This window comes from Eschrichtius robustus, chromosome 4 (assembly GCF_028021215.1).
Source record: "Eschrichtius robustus isolate mEscRob2 chromosome 4, mEscRob2.pri, whole genome shotgun sequence".
Taxonomy (NCBI): Eukaryota; Metazoa; Chordata; class Mammalia; order Artiodactyla; family Eschrichtiidae; genus Eschrichtius; species Eschrichtius robustus.
In genome coordinates this window covers 40,216,913-40,231,006 of record NC_090827.1, presented here as the reverse complement: position 1 = coordinate 40,231,006, position 14,094 = coordinate 40,216,913, and the positions used below count along the sequence as shown (strand labels likewise).

At 35.0% G+C, this 14,094-nt stretch overlaps 1 protein-coding gene across 1 annotated transcript in view; it reads left to right on the top strand.

The window, feature by feature from the left end:
• The window catches only part of IQCM (IQ motif containing M), a 371,477-nt gene that overhangs the window by 82,304 nt on the left and 275,079 nt on the right, over nt 1-14,094 (top strand). The window contains 1 exon segment of the mRNA XM_068541959.1: nt 12,281-12,338. Coding sequence (XP_068398060.1) covers nt 12,281-12,338 — 58 coding nt within the window.

Sequence of the window (14,094 nt, the reverse complement as noted above, 5' to 3'; positions counted from 1 at the left end):
ACAAATGAAAAGGCATGATAATATTTTGAGTAACTAAAGCAAATGCCAGGAAGCAAGCCTCCCTGAAAGATCTGCAGTTCATACATTAATGTTCAACACAAAGCTCTTATTATTACCTATCTGTACTTTTATGTTAAATGATAGTCTTATAATTTCTTCAGAAGTTATTGATAAGGTATAAAATTAAACATAGCATTTTAATAGGGTGTATTAATTTGTTAGGGTTACCATAACAAATTACCACGAACTGAGTGGTTTAAAACAACAGAAATTCATTCTCTCACAGTTCTGGAGGCTACAAGTTCAAACCCAAAGTGTTGGCAGGGCCATGCTCCCTCTGAAGCCTCTAGGGGGGACCCTTTCTTGTCTGTTCCAGCTTCTGATAGTTCCAGGCATTCCTTGGCTTGTGGCAGCATGACTCCAATCTCTGCTTCTGACTTCACATAGCTCTCTTCTGCTAGGTCTGTGTGTCTCTCCTCTTCTCATAAGGACATGAGTCATACTGGATTTAAGGGCCCACTCTGCTCCAGTATGACATCATCTTAATTTAACTAATCATGTCTGCAATGACCCTATTTCGAAAAAGATGACATTCTGAGGTATTGGTGTTTAGGACTTCAACACTTCTTTTTGGAGGACACAGTTTAACCCATAACATGGTGTAGTATCTTTTGGTAGAGAATGGATTAGCTGATTGTTGTAACTCACAATTTATTTTTTAACAGATAAGTAATATTTTTGTGAAACAAATCTAAAGTATTCTTAAAAACACATTGTGCTTTTTATAACAGCTATATTGAACCATCGAGACATATTGATTTCCTTATTTTAATACTGTGTTTAAATTTGTGTCTTTGTTAAGTTGGGAAAAAGGTGTTAGGAGACCTGCCAGTGATTATTATTTCAGGAGATAGAAATATAGGCCAACATTGCTTAGTTATCTACTTATGGCCAGATAAATACTTATATAAAACTATAAAAAAAGTGTTATGTAGCCAAGGAACTGTGGATATTGGAATAGTATCTTGTTTTAGTTTGTGAGTAACAAAATCTATTAAATTCTGGCTTTAATAATTTGATAATTCTAACGAGGTATTTATTTCAGTTAATGGAGAGAAATGTTATTTGGGTAAATCATCCATTTTGAAATAAAAAAATTTTTTAAATAAATTATGTTTTAAAATTATCTTAAAAATCACTGAAGAACTAAAAAGACAGTGGAGAACTCCACTGGTCAATTTTTGATTGACCACCTATTAACCGGATTGAGAAGCAGAATATTCGAGTGGGAAACTTGTTTATGCCATGAAAGCATTGTGATACTGCACACCTGGGAAGAGGAAGCGTGTAGGTAAGGAGGACAGAGTCAAGGTTCAGGGCCTGTCCATGTTGGAGACTTTTATCAAAGAACCTCCCTACATTAAGCCAGTAAGAGCAATCTAGGATGTATCCCATTTCTTCTCCAACCAAAGCAAAAACTTTTTAAAAATGTGAAAAAAGAAACATTCCCTGAGGAGTTGTGGCCACTCACAGGGTCTTGCATGGATTTGTACCTTGTGTATGCATAGCCTAGCTTAGTCAGGGAGCCTCAAGTTATAAATTAGGTTAAGATGATTTCCAACTGGTAATGCCCCCAGGCTGCCGACAGAAGGAAATGTAAACCCTCTTGAATGAAAGGAGCTTAAATTAATTTTTAAGGGCAATGAAGATCAAGGAGTCCATAATATCTAAGCACATAAAGAAACAATGCAAAAGGTACAAAAACCAGCTAAAAAAATACACAGTAGTAACAGGCTCATTCAGATTCACATATTGGAATGATCAGAGTCAAATATTAGAACAACTATACTTGGTGTGTTTAAAGAAATAAGAGAAGTTGAAAATATCTGTAGAGAATAGGAAATTATAAAAAGTGACATAAATTTGAAATTAAAACAACAGAACTTCTAGAAAATAAAGGCACAATAACTATATTGGCATACTTGGTAGCATATTGGATACAGCAGAAGAGATAACCGGTGAAATGATAGTAAGGTTAGAAGAAATTATCCAGAATGCAACATAGCAAGACAAGTTACAAAATACAGAAGAGAAGGCAAGAATGATACTATGAAAATACTATGAAGAGATCTAATATCTCTATGATCAGAGTCCAAGAGGGAGAGGATATCCCATCTAAGGGATATGGCAGAGGCAATATCTGAAGAGTTTTTGTTAGGTATTCACTTTTTAATATCTAGAATATCACTTTCATAACTGTGTAACTTTTAAACTAGTAGTTAAAAGTAGCATTAAGCATAGTACATAACACAAATGAGGGCAAGAAGAGGGAGGAAAGGAACGTGGTAAAATAGAAAATGAAAATTAGAAGGTAGATACAAGTAAAAAATTACTATTGTTTATATTCATCTATAATTATTATCATATACATTGAACAAAAATGAACAAAATACTACAGTTAAAAGTCAAAGAATTTCAGAGTATAGGGGGAAAAAAATCAACTATATGTTGTTTTTGAGACACATTTAAAATATAGACTATAGAAAAGTTGAAGTAAAAGGTTTTTCAGCTTTCTTTTGACTTCTGTATACATAGTATATATATTTTTATCCTTTTATCAATATTAAGAATATAAAAGGTGATATCACTATAGAAATAGACTTAACAGAAAAAAGAAAGGGAATATTGAGAACTTATACACAATAAGAAGGCTTCTGGAAAAATATATACTACCCTAACTAACTTAACAAAACAATAGAAAACCTGAAGACTTTTGCAATTATTAAAGAAAGTACATCTTTGTGAAAAATATTTTCCCCAAATTACCAGGGCAAATGATTCTGCTGGTAAAGTCTATCAAGGATTCAAGGAATAAATTAATATTATATTTCAGAGGATGTTAAAAATTTATATTTCAGAAATATAAAGGATTTATTTTATTCTAAGTCCAATCAGGAGACATATACTACATAGTGATTTAAACTGGGGAAATTTAATATAAAGAGTTATTAAGACATGGTAAAAGAGATGTCAGTGAATTCTATAGGGTATTTTAAGGCTGAAGGAGAGTATGCAGAGATGGAGGAATTTGGAAGGGGCCTCCCTCCCCAAGACTGGAGAAGGTGTAGTTGCAGCCTGTTGCAGGCAGAGAAGTTCCCTGTGTGGCTGGGCCGTAGCTGGTCTACAGTTACTGGGTGAGCAGGAGGCAGCCTTCTGAGTTGCATGCGAGCCTCAGTTAAGGACAGACACACAGGCATACAGGCATGCAGGGGAAGCGGGCATGCTGCTGTGGGTGAGAGGCCTGGCGGGCCTGGTGTCCACTTTGGGAGAGGATAGATGAGCAGAGGGAGTGGGAGAGCCAGTGCGGGCAGGAGGTCTGGAGTGTGATGTCTCTATTTCTAGGGCTGTCAGAGAGTGATTACCAGGCCAAGCTGGGGCTGTGAGTTTGCCAAGGGATCTATACCCTATATAAAAATATATGATATACCAAAGAGGTGGCACTACATATGCATGGGAAAAAAAGGGATATTTTCAATACATTGTACTAGAAGAAATATCCTTATAGAAAAAAGCACAACTAGACAACTATTTCACATCCCCTCACTCTTGGGGAGTAGTGACTAAAGGGGAATATTAGGGGGGCTTCTGAATGCTAGAAATGTTCTGGTTCTTAATCTAGTCATAGTTAACAAGGATGTTTGTGAAAAGTTGCTAAACTGAATTCTCATGTTCAATTTTCTGCATGAATTACATTTTAATAAAAATGTTAATCTTTTAACTTTATAAGACAATATAGTGAAATATATCCAAGGTCTTGGAGTAGGAAAGGATTTCTTAAACAAGACACAGTATTGCCAAATGTAAATGAAAGAACTGATTCACTTACCTATATCAAAATTAAGAACTTCTATTCATCAAATGTACCAAAAAGAGTAATAAGACAAGTCACAGAGTGGGAGAAAAACATTACAATATATATATCACCAACAGTTCTCTAAAACCTAGTGTATGTAACAGATTTCTTCAAACTAGGGCAAAAATGAGAAACAACCTGCCGAAAACTGGACAAAAGACTGGAAAGGGAGTTTAAAATCCAAATTCCTTATGAACTTATACAAAGATGCTCATCCTTGTTGGTGATTAGGTATACGTAAAGGAAATCTAGGCGATTCCAGACCACACCCACCAGATGGTTATAGATCTAAAAGACTGAGAGTACAAAGTGTTGGTGAGGATGCTGAAGGCTGGGGATGCTCATACCCTTACTGGTGTCAAGTAAAGCTTAATGGCAGTGATTCCACTCCTTAGCTCACTCTAGAGCAGTGCCTCTCACCCTGTACTGCATAGTTTCCACACAGACTTTAATGTGCAAATGAATCTTGGTAAAATGAATATTCCGGTTTAGTAGGTCTGGGTTGGGACCTGAGCATCTGCATTTCTGTCAGGTTCCCAGATGATGAGGATTCTGCTAATCCATAAACTTGCATTAGAGAACCTCTGACACACATAAATTAGGAGGCATATACAAGAATGTTCAGGGACTTCCCTGGTGGCCCAGCGGTTAAGACCCCATGCTCCCAATGCAGGGGGCCTGGGTTCCATCCCTCATCAGGGAACTAGATCCTGCATGCTGCAACTAAGAGCCCGCATGCCACAACTAAAGATCCCACATGCCGCAGCTAAGACCCAGCACAGCCAAATAAATAAATAAATAAATATTTAAAAAAATAAAAAAGAATGTTCATAGCAGCATGGTCTGTAATAACCCCAAGCTGGAAACAATTCAAATGTCATCAACAGCACAATGATGAATAAATCACGGTAAATCCAAGGGAAGAGTATATTGCAAGAGAGCGGACAACCTGTATCTACATGCAGCAACATGGATGAATTTTATAAACATGATGTTGAGCACTAAAAGCAAAACACAGAAGTATTTTGGTAGATCAAGTTCAAATAAAAAGGTAAAACTAAGCGTTATAGTTTAATACTATTGGTACATTTATAAAAAAAAGACAAAAATGTTTAAAAGAAAAGTCAGGGAAGTAGTTAGGTCTTGGGAGAGGGAAAGTACTTTGATTGGGAAGGAAACATTCTGGGGTGGGGCAAATATATTGTTTCTGGTACTAAGTGCTCCACTCTTTGTTAAAAACTGTGCATATAACATATAGTGTACTTTCCTCTATGTATGTTACACTTTTACAACAGTAGATTTTTAAAAGATCAACTTCACCAGGAAAAGCAAGGCTGAGCACCTCTTCTGCTAGAGGCTTGGGAGTGGGACATCTTAGGGTGACCAACTGGCTCAGTTTGCCCTGGACTGAGGAGGTTCCCAGGATCTGAGACTTTCAGTACTAAAGTAGAGGCAGTCTAGGGCAAAATGGGATGGTTGGTCACCATGCATCTAGACTACTTTACACTGCAGAGGCCACTAGGGACAAAGGATAGGTTCTGAAGATCTCGTCATGTATTATAAAATTATGAAGAAGGCAGAGTCTTTAAACTGGGGTTTAAAGCAAGAATTGAAGGGCTAAACCCCTGGAGAGATTTATTTGGAGTTTCTAGTTAAAACAACTAGGACAATGGCACAGTGTTAAACAATTTGTTAGGTTTCTTGAGAGGCTCCTGACAGCCCAGCCTTGTTCTGCCTGAGCAGCCTTGCAGGGTATTGTGGGCAACTTCTGGAGTTTGGCTGGGTTCTCTCACCTACACTCTACCGTCTGCCTAAACAGTTCTCTGGACTTAAGTCTCAGGGATCTCCAAAGAGGATTTGAGTGTCCTGAGAATGTAGGACTCAGAGCCCTAATTCCTCTAAGGGACAGAAACTCTTCTACTCCACGTTAGACCCACTTACTATCCTTGAGGGTCCCCTTACCAGTGAAGCTGTCCCTAGAGTTGCTTTGTTTCTGAGTGAGCCTCCACAGATAAATCTACTAAATACTTCGTACAAAGTGGTGGTGAGTTGCCTCTGTTTATTTTTCCCTACTAGACTGTGTATTTCTCAAAGCTTGGGGCTGTCTTGTTCATCTTGTGTTCTCAACATGCCTGGCACACAGTAAGCATCCATTGTTTAGCTGCATCTAGTAAATATGAGATAAATATCTGCCGAGGTTCCAGATGACAATACCATGTATTGAACTAAAATACTAGGTGTAACAATTAGTTTGGTCCTGATGAAAACCATGCTATGTTATCTTTCTATGTTTAGTAAGTATTGCTTGCCTGATAGAGTGTAACTGTGGTAAATAACAGTTTTGATTTGAAAAAAAGTTTAAAAAAAGAAAAAAAGTTTAAACAAGTAAGAAAAAAAAGTAAGCACTTATCTATAGGCTACTGATTCTTATTGGATATATATGTCTTAGAACATACACCCCTCTAGAGCAGATACTATGTTATGCGTGAGTTCTGCTAGGAAACCACCACATTTATTATTCCTAATTAAGAAAAAACTTGATATGTTTTCTCTAATACATAAGGCAAAGGGTGATACAAATTTTATGGACTGGGAGACATGTTTGTGTTCCTCAATATATTTTTGAATCTATCCTAAGTCTGAGGAGAACTATTCATTACTGTGTCCTAACCCACAGGGAAACCGAAGTCAGTCATTCTTCAAATTTAACATCCTGGAACGATATTCTTGTGTTCTAAAATGTACTTTAAACCAATGAGAATCTCTGTTGTATTTGGATGATTGAGCTTTGAAGGAGCTCCAAATTTTCTTGTGCAGTCCATGAGATGGGTTTATAGTTTAGACAGATGAAGGCAGTAACTGTTGAGATCGCAGAATATCCCTTCTTTGCTAAAGGGGGAAAAGAATACTTTTAGTCATTCCTGAATGCTTTGCAAAAGGTAAAATATTTAATTGCTTTCAAGTTGGAACTAATTTACAGCAAGTATTCAAAGAATCTATTTAATTACATGCCAATGGGTATGAAAATGGATTTCCTATTTTATGACCCTTCATTTTTATCAGTTTGTGCTACACTGTGTCCACTGGGAAATACAGTGTATATAAGGGATGTTTCTTTCAAGCATTTCATGCATATGGATCTTTTAAACATGAGGTTTTAAAACTATGCTGGCAAAATATACTACAATTCTATTGCTTACAAACAAATGAAAGCCAAGATGGTTTTGACTTAAGTCAAAAAGTGCCATTTATTAAATGTCATAGTAATGACTTGTACGATCAGTTCCATAAAGGAAATCTCTGTGAGAGCATTTTCTGAAAGTGTTTTGTTTTTGTTTTTTTTTCTCTCTCTTATTGTCTGTTTGGAATATTTCTTCTTGAATATACACACTGTGAATTTGACTTTGTCCATAAACAACCAAAATCTTAATGTTGGTCCATTTACTTACAGTGAATTTTGAATTAATTTTTAGAATACAAAAAGCAAGATCTTATTCTTTTAACCTGACCCCCCAACCCTTTTAAAGGCAATTTTCCAACTAGATTTACAATCCCTTTCTTACACCTAAGGTAGTTTTCCCTGGTATAAGTTTTAAAAATTAGAATTAATGATTCATGACCATAGTAAATTACATGTATGTCATAGTATATTTTGCAAGCTTATCTGACTTAAGGAATAGAAGGCTAAAACATGGAAATAAGGAAAATAGAATGTTAGAAAGTTTTCTTTTTCTGGGTTTCTAATTTTTGACTTAAATTCCTCTGTGGGGCAAAACTTGGTTTGGGAATGTATTGAAAAATATTTAAATGACTGATGCATTTTCTCTTATTGTGTTTTAAAAAAGGATATAATTTATTTATCACTTTACAAGAAAGAAAAACAGACTTTTAGAAAGAAATCTTATGTTTTTCATGATCTTAATTGCCCCTAATCATTTTCATCTAATTGTATGTGAATGAAAGTGTTTTTCCACAATTAATCTGTAGAACATGAATTTTTAAAATAGTTTTCACAATTTTTTTCAATTTTTAGTGTTTCTGAAATAATACATGATTGAAAATAGAATTTTGTGTGTGATTCTAATACGATGGGTCTTTTAAAAACAATTTTCATTAGAATAAGTAAATTGTTACAGAGGAAATTAATAAGTAAAATGGCTAAATAAAATTAGTCATTTTATATTATTCTTTATAGTTATAATTCTTTTTTCTTTTTGTATTGTTTTGTTTTTGTCAGAGTTAGGTTTTTAATAATCAATGAAAGTGAGAACAAATATTTTCTCAAGGTTGTTAAAAAACTTTTACTGTATTCTTGGCTCCATTAAAATTGCTTTTGTATCCCAAGATAGGCCTCAAAATGAAAAAAAAGTTGGATGAAAAGGATAATTTATTTAGGAAAAGTGAGGATCTTAACTAAGGAAAAAGCTTTAAATGGAGATGTATAGAGATAGAAAAATGTGGTTAGAATTTAACAGGAAAACAGTTAAACAAACAAACTCACAGGAATTTCACACATGATAAGAAGAGTAAAAGAAGAAAAAAACCAGAGTTTTGTCTTATTTATAATGAGTGAGGGAAATCCCTCTTTATCTATTTCTCGTGGTGGATATAAGAATCAGATGAGATTGTTTTCGTAGAAGTTTACTGTAAATTGTGAAGTACTAAACTTTGATTACTATTTTTAGAATGGAGTATTAATACTTGAATCACAAAATAACATTGCAGAAGGTCTAAAGTTAAAAAAGTCTCATACTAATGAATTTAAAATATCCACAGAAATTCTTATTCTCAACAGAAAACCACCTCAGTGCAACATATAGAAAATTATTTTTGAATTTAGTTCATTTCTCAGTGAGAAAAGTAAGAGCTTAGTCCCAGGAAAACGACTTGGCTATTTAGATTTTGAAATACTCTAATTTGTTTTGTGAATTATTTATTCTCAAGATGAACTTCAAATTAGAAAGTACCTTTAAGATATATGGGAGGAGCTTTTAACCTTTTAGGACTATAACTCAAATTTGATTTGGCACCATAACAAGAATAATATAAATTGCTCATGAGAAGATACTACTAGAAGATACGTAGAATATTTAACTTGTCTTTATTTTTTTACTTAAATATAATTTACAGGAGCGAAATGGTCATATCTCAAATGTACCATTCAGTCAGTTTTGAGGAACAGATATCAAGACACAGCATTTCTATCACTTCAGAAAGTTCCCGTCTGCCACTTCTCAGTCAGTCTACCCCTGCCCCACTCTCCGCCTCTAGAAGTAAACACTGATCTGATTCCTAGTGTCATTGTTTAGTTTTGGAAATTTAGGAATTTCATATAAATGAAGTCATATACTATGTATGTTTTCTTGTCTGACTTCTTTCATTTAGCATAATGTTTTTGAGATTTATCCATGTTGTTGCATGTATCAGTAGTTCATTCTTTTTTATTGCTGAGTAGTAGTCAACTGTTTGACAATACCACATGTATCTATCCGTTCTCCTGTTAATGGACATCTGAATTGTTTCTAGTTTTTAGCTGTTATAAGTAAAGCTTCCATTAATATTTGTATACAAGTATTTGTGTGGACCTGTGTTTTTATTTTTCTTGGATTAACACCTGGATACAGAATTAATGGATCACAGAGTAGATGTATGTTTAACTATTTTAGAAATGAGGAAGTTTTCTAAAGTGGTGGTACCAATTTGCATTTCCATTGACCTTCCAGTTGCTCCACATTCTCCAACATTTGTTGTCAGTCTCTTTCATTTTAGCCATTTCAGTGGGAGTAGCTCATTGGGGTTTCAATTTGCATTCCTCTGCCTGATGACTAATGATGCTGAGCACTTTCTCACATGCATGTTTTACATTTGTAGATCTCCTTTTGTGAAGCGGCTCTGTCTTTTGCCCATTTTAAAAATAGAGTCATTTGTCTTTTTGTTATTGAATTGCAAGAGTCTATATATATTCTGGGATTTAGGTCCTTTGTCATGTGTTATGAATATTTACTCACATGTGTTATGAATATTTACTCTCAGTAGCTTGCCTTTTTTTCTTGCATTTTCTTATTAGCAAAAGGTTTTATTTTTGATGAAGTCCAGTTTTTTCATTTTTTTCCTTTGTGACTTGTGCTTTCTGTGTCTTCTTTAAAATTACTTTGTTGATCTAAAGGTTGTGAAGACCTATATTTTTTTCCTAGCAGTTTTGTTGTTTTAGCTTTTATGTTTGGACCTATGATCCATTTCAAATTAATTTTTGTGTATAGTTTAAGGTAGTATCATTTGTTGAAGAGGTTTCTTTCTCTATTGAATTGCTTTTGTGCCTTTGTCAAAATTTTTGATTGTATTTGTACACATCTATTTGAGGTCTGTTTACTGTGTTTCACTACCTCATTATCTTATTCCTGTAGCTTTATAGTAAATCTTGACGTCAAGTGGTGTATATCCTCCAGATTTTTTTCCTTTTCAAGATTGTTTTTACTATTTTTGTTCCTTTGCCTTTCCAAATAAAATTTTAAGTTATTTTGTCAATTTCCAGAAAAAAAGATGGCTGTGATTATAATTGACATTGCTTTGAATCTATGTATCAATTGAGGGATATAGAACAACAGTCTTGACATTAAGTCTTCAATCCGTGAACGTAGTATAACTTCATTTGTTTAAGTCTTCTTTAATCTCTCAGCAATATTTTATTTTTGTAAAATATACATTTTATATTTATATTTATATGCTATTTGTTAAATTTATGCTTAATGCTTTGATTTTTGAAGCTCTTGCAAATGATACTGATTTTTAACTCCTTTTCTAATTGTTTATGGCACTATATAGAATACAATTGATCTTTTAATTGACTTTGTACTTTGCAACATTACTAAAATTCATTGTTTTCTTTCTGATTCATTAGAATTTACTACATACACAGTCATGTCATTCTGAATAAAGGTAGTTTTACTTTTTTCTTTCCAAATTGTATGTCTTTTTTATCTCTTTGTCTTGTTTTATTGCACTGGTTAGGAATTCTAGCATGATGCTGATTACAGATATCCTGTCTTGTTTCAAATCTTAGGCAGAAGGCATTCAATATCTCACCATCATGTATTATATTAGCTACAGTTTTTTGTAGGTTCCTATTGTCAGGATTTTGAAGTTTCCATTTTTGGTAGTTTGCTGTAAAACAATTTTTTTATTCATAAATGCTTGTTGAATTTTGGAAGATTTTTTTATGCATGTACTTAAATATTATTTGATTTTTCTCTCAGTGTATTACTATAGTGAATTGCACTGATTAATTTTCACATATAAAACCAACTTTATATTCTTGGGCAACACCTAATTGTCCATGATATATCATGCTTTTCATATATTGATGGATATAAGGCTAAAATGAGACGGTGTATGTAGAAGTTATTTTTAATACACTAAATAGATGTAAGTTACTGATAAATAATTTTCTGGAAGAAGCATACATAAATAAAACTTAAATCTTTGATGTGAATTTTTTTTTATAAATTTTATTTATTTTTGGCTTTGTTGGGTCTTCGTTGCTGCATGTGGGCTTTCTATAGTTGTGGCAAGTGGGGTCTACTCTTCATTGCCGTGCGCGGGCTTCTCCTTGCGGTGGCTTCTTTTGTTGCGGAGCATGGGCACTAGGTGTGCGGGCTTCAGTAGTTGCGGCTCACGGGCTCTAGAGTGCAGGCTCAGTAGTTGTGCCGTACCGGCTTAGTTGCTCTGCAGCATATGGGATCTTCCTGGACAAGGGCTCAAACCTGTGTCCCCTGCATTGGCAGGCAGATTCCTAACCACTGCACCACCAGGGAAGCCTCTTGATGTGAATTTTTATGTTAATAGTTTAGTACCTATAATTAATAATTTATCGTCTTTTGATGGTAATCAGGAGAGAGCATATTTTATATTGAGGAATAACTGACAAATATTTATTGAGCACTTACTATGTGTGCTCTGCTCATTACTGGAGAGGCACTGGTGAACATGACAAAAGCTACTGAGCTTGTAGTACTTATTCTAGTGGAGAGGATAGACAGTAAACAAATTTTGGTGCTCTGCTCTACCTGAGGGAGGTTCTGACCTAGGATTTTAGAATATTGTTAACAAAGCCACCATGCGAGGACTTGGGGATTTTGCTTAGCTGAGCTTACACCTTATTGTTCAGTTCAATTCCCCCTTTTCTAAACCAGATTTTGCCAGATAGAAAAGTATGTTATTTATGTTTTGCTCTGTGGTCTGCTCTCTTTTCCTGATGATCAGCTATTTCATGCAAACTTTCCTTGGCATTGGAAAATTTATATATTTTAGAATAAACAGATAGAAAGCCATTTTATTATAGAATAACTAAATATATACAAAAATAAAGAGAGTAGGATACCAAATCCATATGTATCCATCACCTGGCTCCAATAATTATGAACTCATGGTCAGTGCTGTTTCATCCATGCACTCACTCAGTTCCCTTCTCAGTTTGGATTATTTGAAGCAAATTCCTTGCTATCCATCCATAAGTATTTTTCAATTTTATTATAAAATATAAGGAATCTTTTTTTAAAGCACACCAAAATATCATGATATCATCTAAAAATTAATAAGTTATTAATATCAACTAATAACTAGTAATTGTTCAAATTCCCCATTTTTCATCATATTTTGATAAAACTTCATTCAAGTAAAGACGGAGTTGTTATATCATTTTTGCTTCCCTCTTTTACAGGAATAAAGACATTTGGTGTAAGTATCTATATAGAAGTAAAGATGTCATCTGAATTTTGAAGGCAATGAAATTGATTAAAGTTTTCTTTTTTTTTTTTTTAATAAATTTACTTATTTATTTATATTTATTTTTGGCTGTGTTGGGTCTTCGTTCCTGTGCGAGGGCTTTCTCCAGTTGCGGCGAGCGGGGACCACTCTTCATCGCGGTGCGTGGGCCTCTCACTGTTGCGGCCTCTCCCGTTGCGGAGCACAGGCTCCAGACACGCAGGCTCAGTAGTTGTGGCTCACGGGCTTAGTCGCTCCGCGGCATGTGGGATCTTCCCAGACCAGGGCTCGAACCCGTGTCCCCTGCATTGGCAGGCAGATTCTTAACCACTGTGCCACCAGGGAAGCCCCAGTTTTCTTTTTCAATGTTTTAAAAACTGACCATAGAAAATGCTGTGCTAGATATATAATGAGTACAAAAAATTTTTAGACCTCAGCCATGTCTTATAAAGAATTTATAGCACTGTGGCTGAGTTATAACACAAAAGGTAACCCACAATACAAGTTGTGTTCTGTCCCAGTGATGGGGATGAGTGGCTCTCAGCCTCCATGACCATTCACATTGGTGTATCATATCAGGAGGTGATTGCAAGGCACATTTTTTCTTAATACTGGAAAGACAAAACTTTGAAAATTATTTAACTTTTAATAATTAGAGTGGATTCAGGATTATTGTTGTAATCATGCCAGTTACATTCCTTTGAATTCCAATATGCTTTTATGAGTGAAGAGAAAAAGATGATGGAATTACAGCTTGGCCTTGAAATTTGGGTGTGCTTTGGGAAGGTGGAGACTGGTTAGGAATAGTGGCCAGGGTTCTTGAGAGGAACAGAACCAGTAGGATCTCTCTCTGTAGATATAGATATAGATACAGATATAGCTGTCTGTTGATCAATATATTTACATAGAGGTCTAGATAGACAGATAGAGGGATAGATAGATGGATAGATAGATAGACAGATGGATAGATAGATTTCTCTCTCTTTCTCCATATGTGATCTTATAAAATAAATCTCTCCCCCACCTCTCCCCCTCATATATGGAGAGATTTATTTCAAGGAATTAGTTTATGCAATTGCAGAGGCTAGCAAGTCTAAAATCTGCAGTATGGGCTGGGAGGCTGGAGACCCAGGGAAAAGCTGATGTTGCATCTCAAGTCTGAAGGCAGTCTGCTGGCAGAATTCTCTCTTCTGAAGGCCTTCAACTGATTGGATGAGGCCCACCCACCTTATAGAGAGCAATCTGCTTTACTCAGAGCAGATTTAAATGTTAATCTCATCTAAAAATACCTTCACAGAAGCATCCAGATATTTTTGACTAAGTATCCAGGTACTGTGTCCTAGACAAGTTGACACATGAAAATTAACCTTCACGAGTGGGCACCATGGTATAAGCAAATGAGTGGAGGTGGACTTCAATAC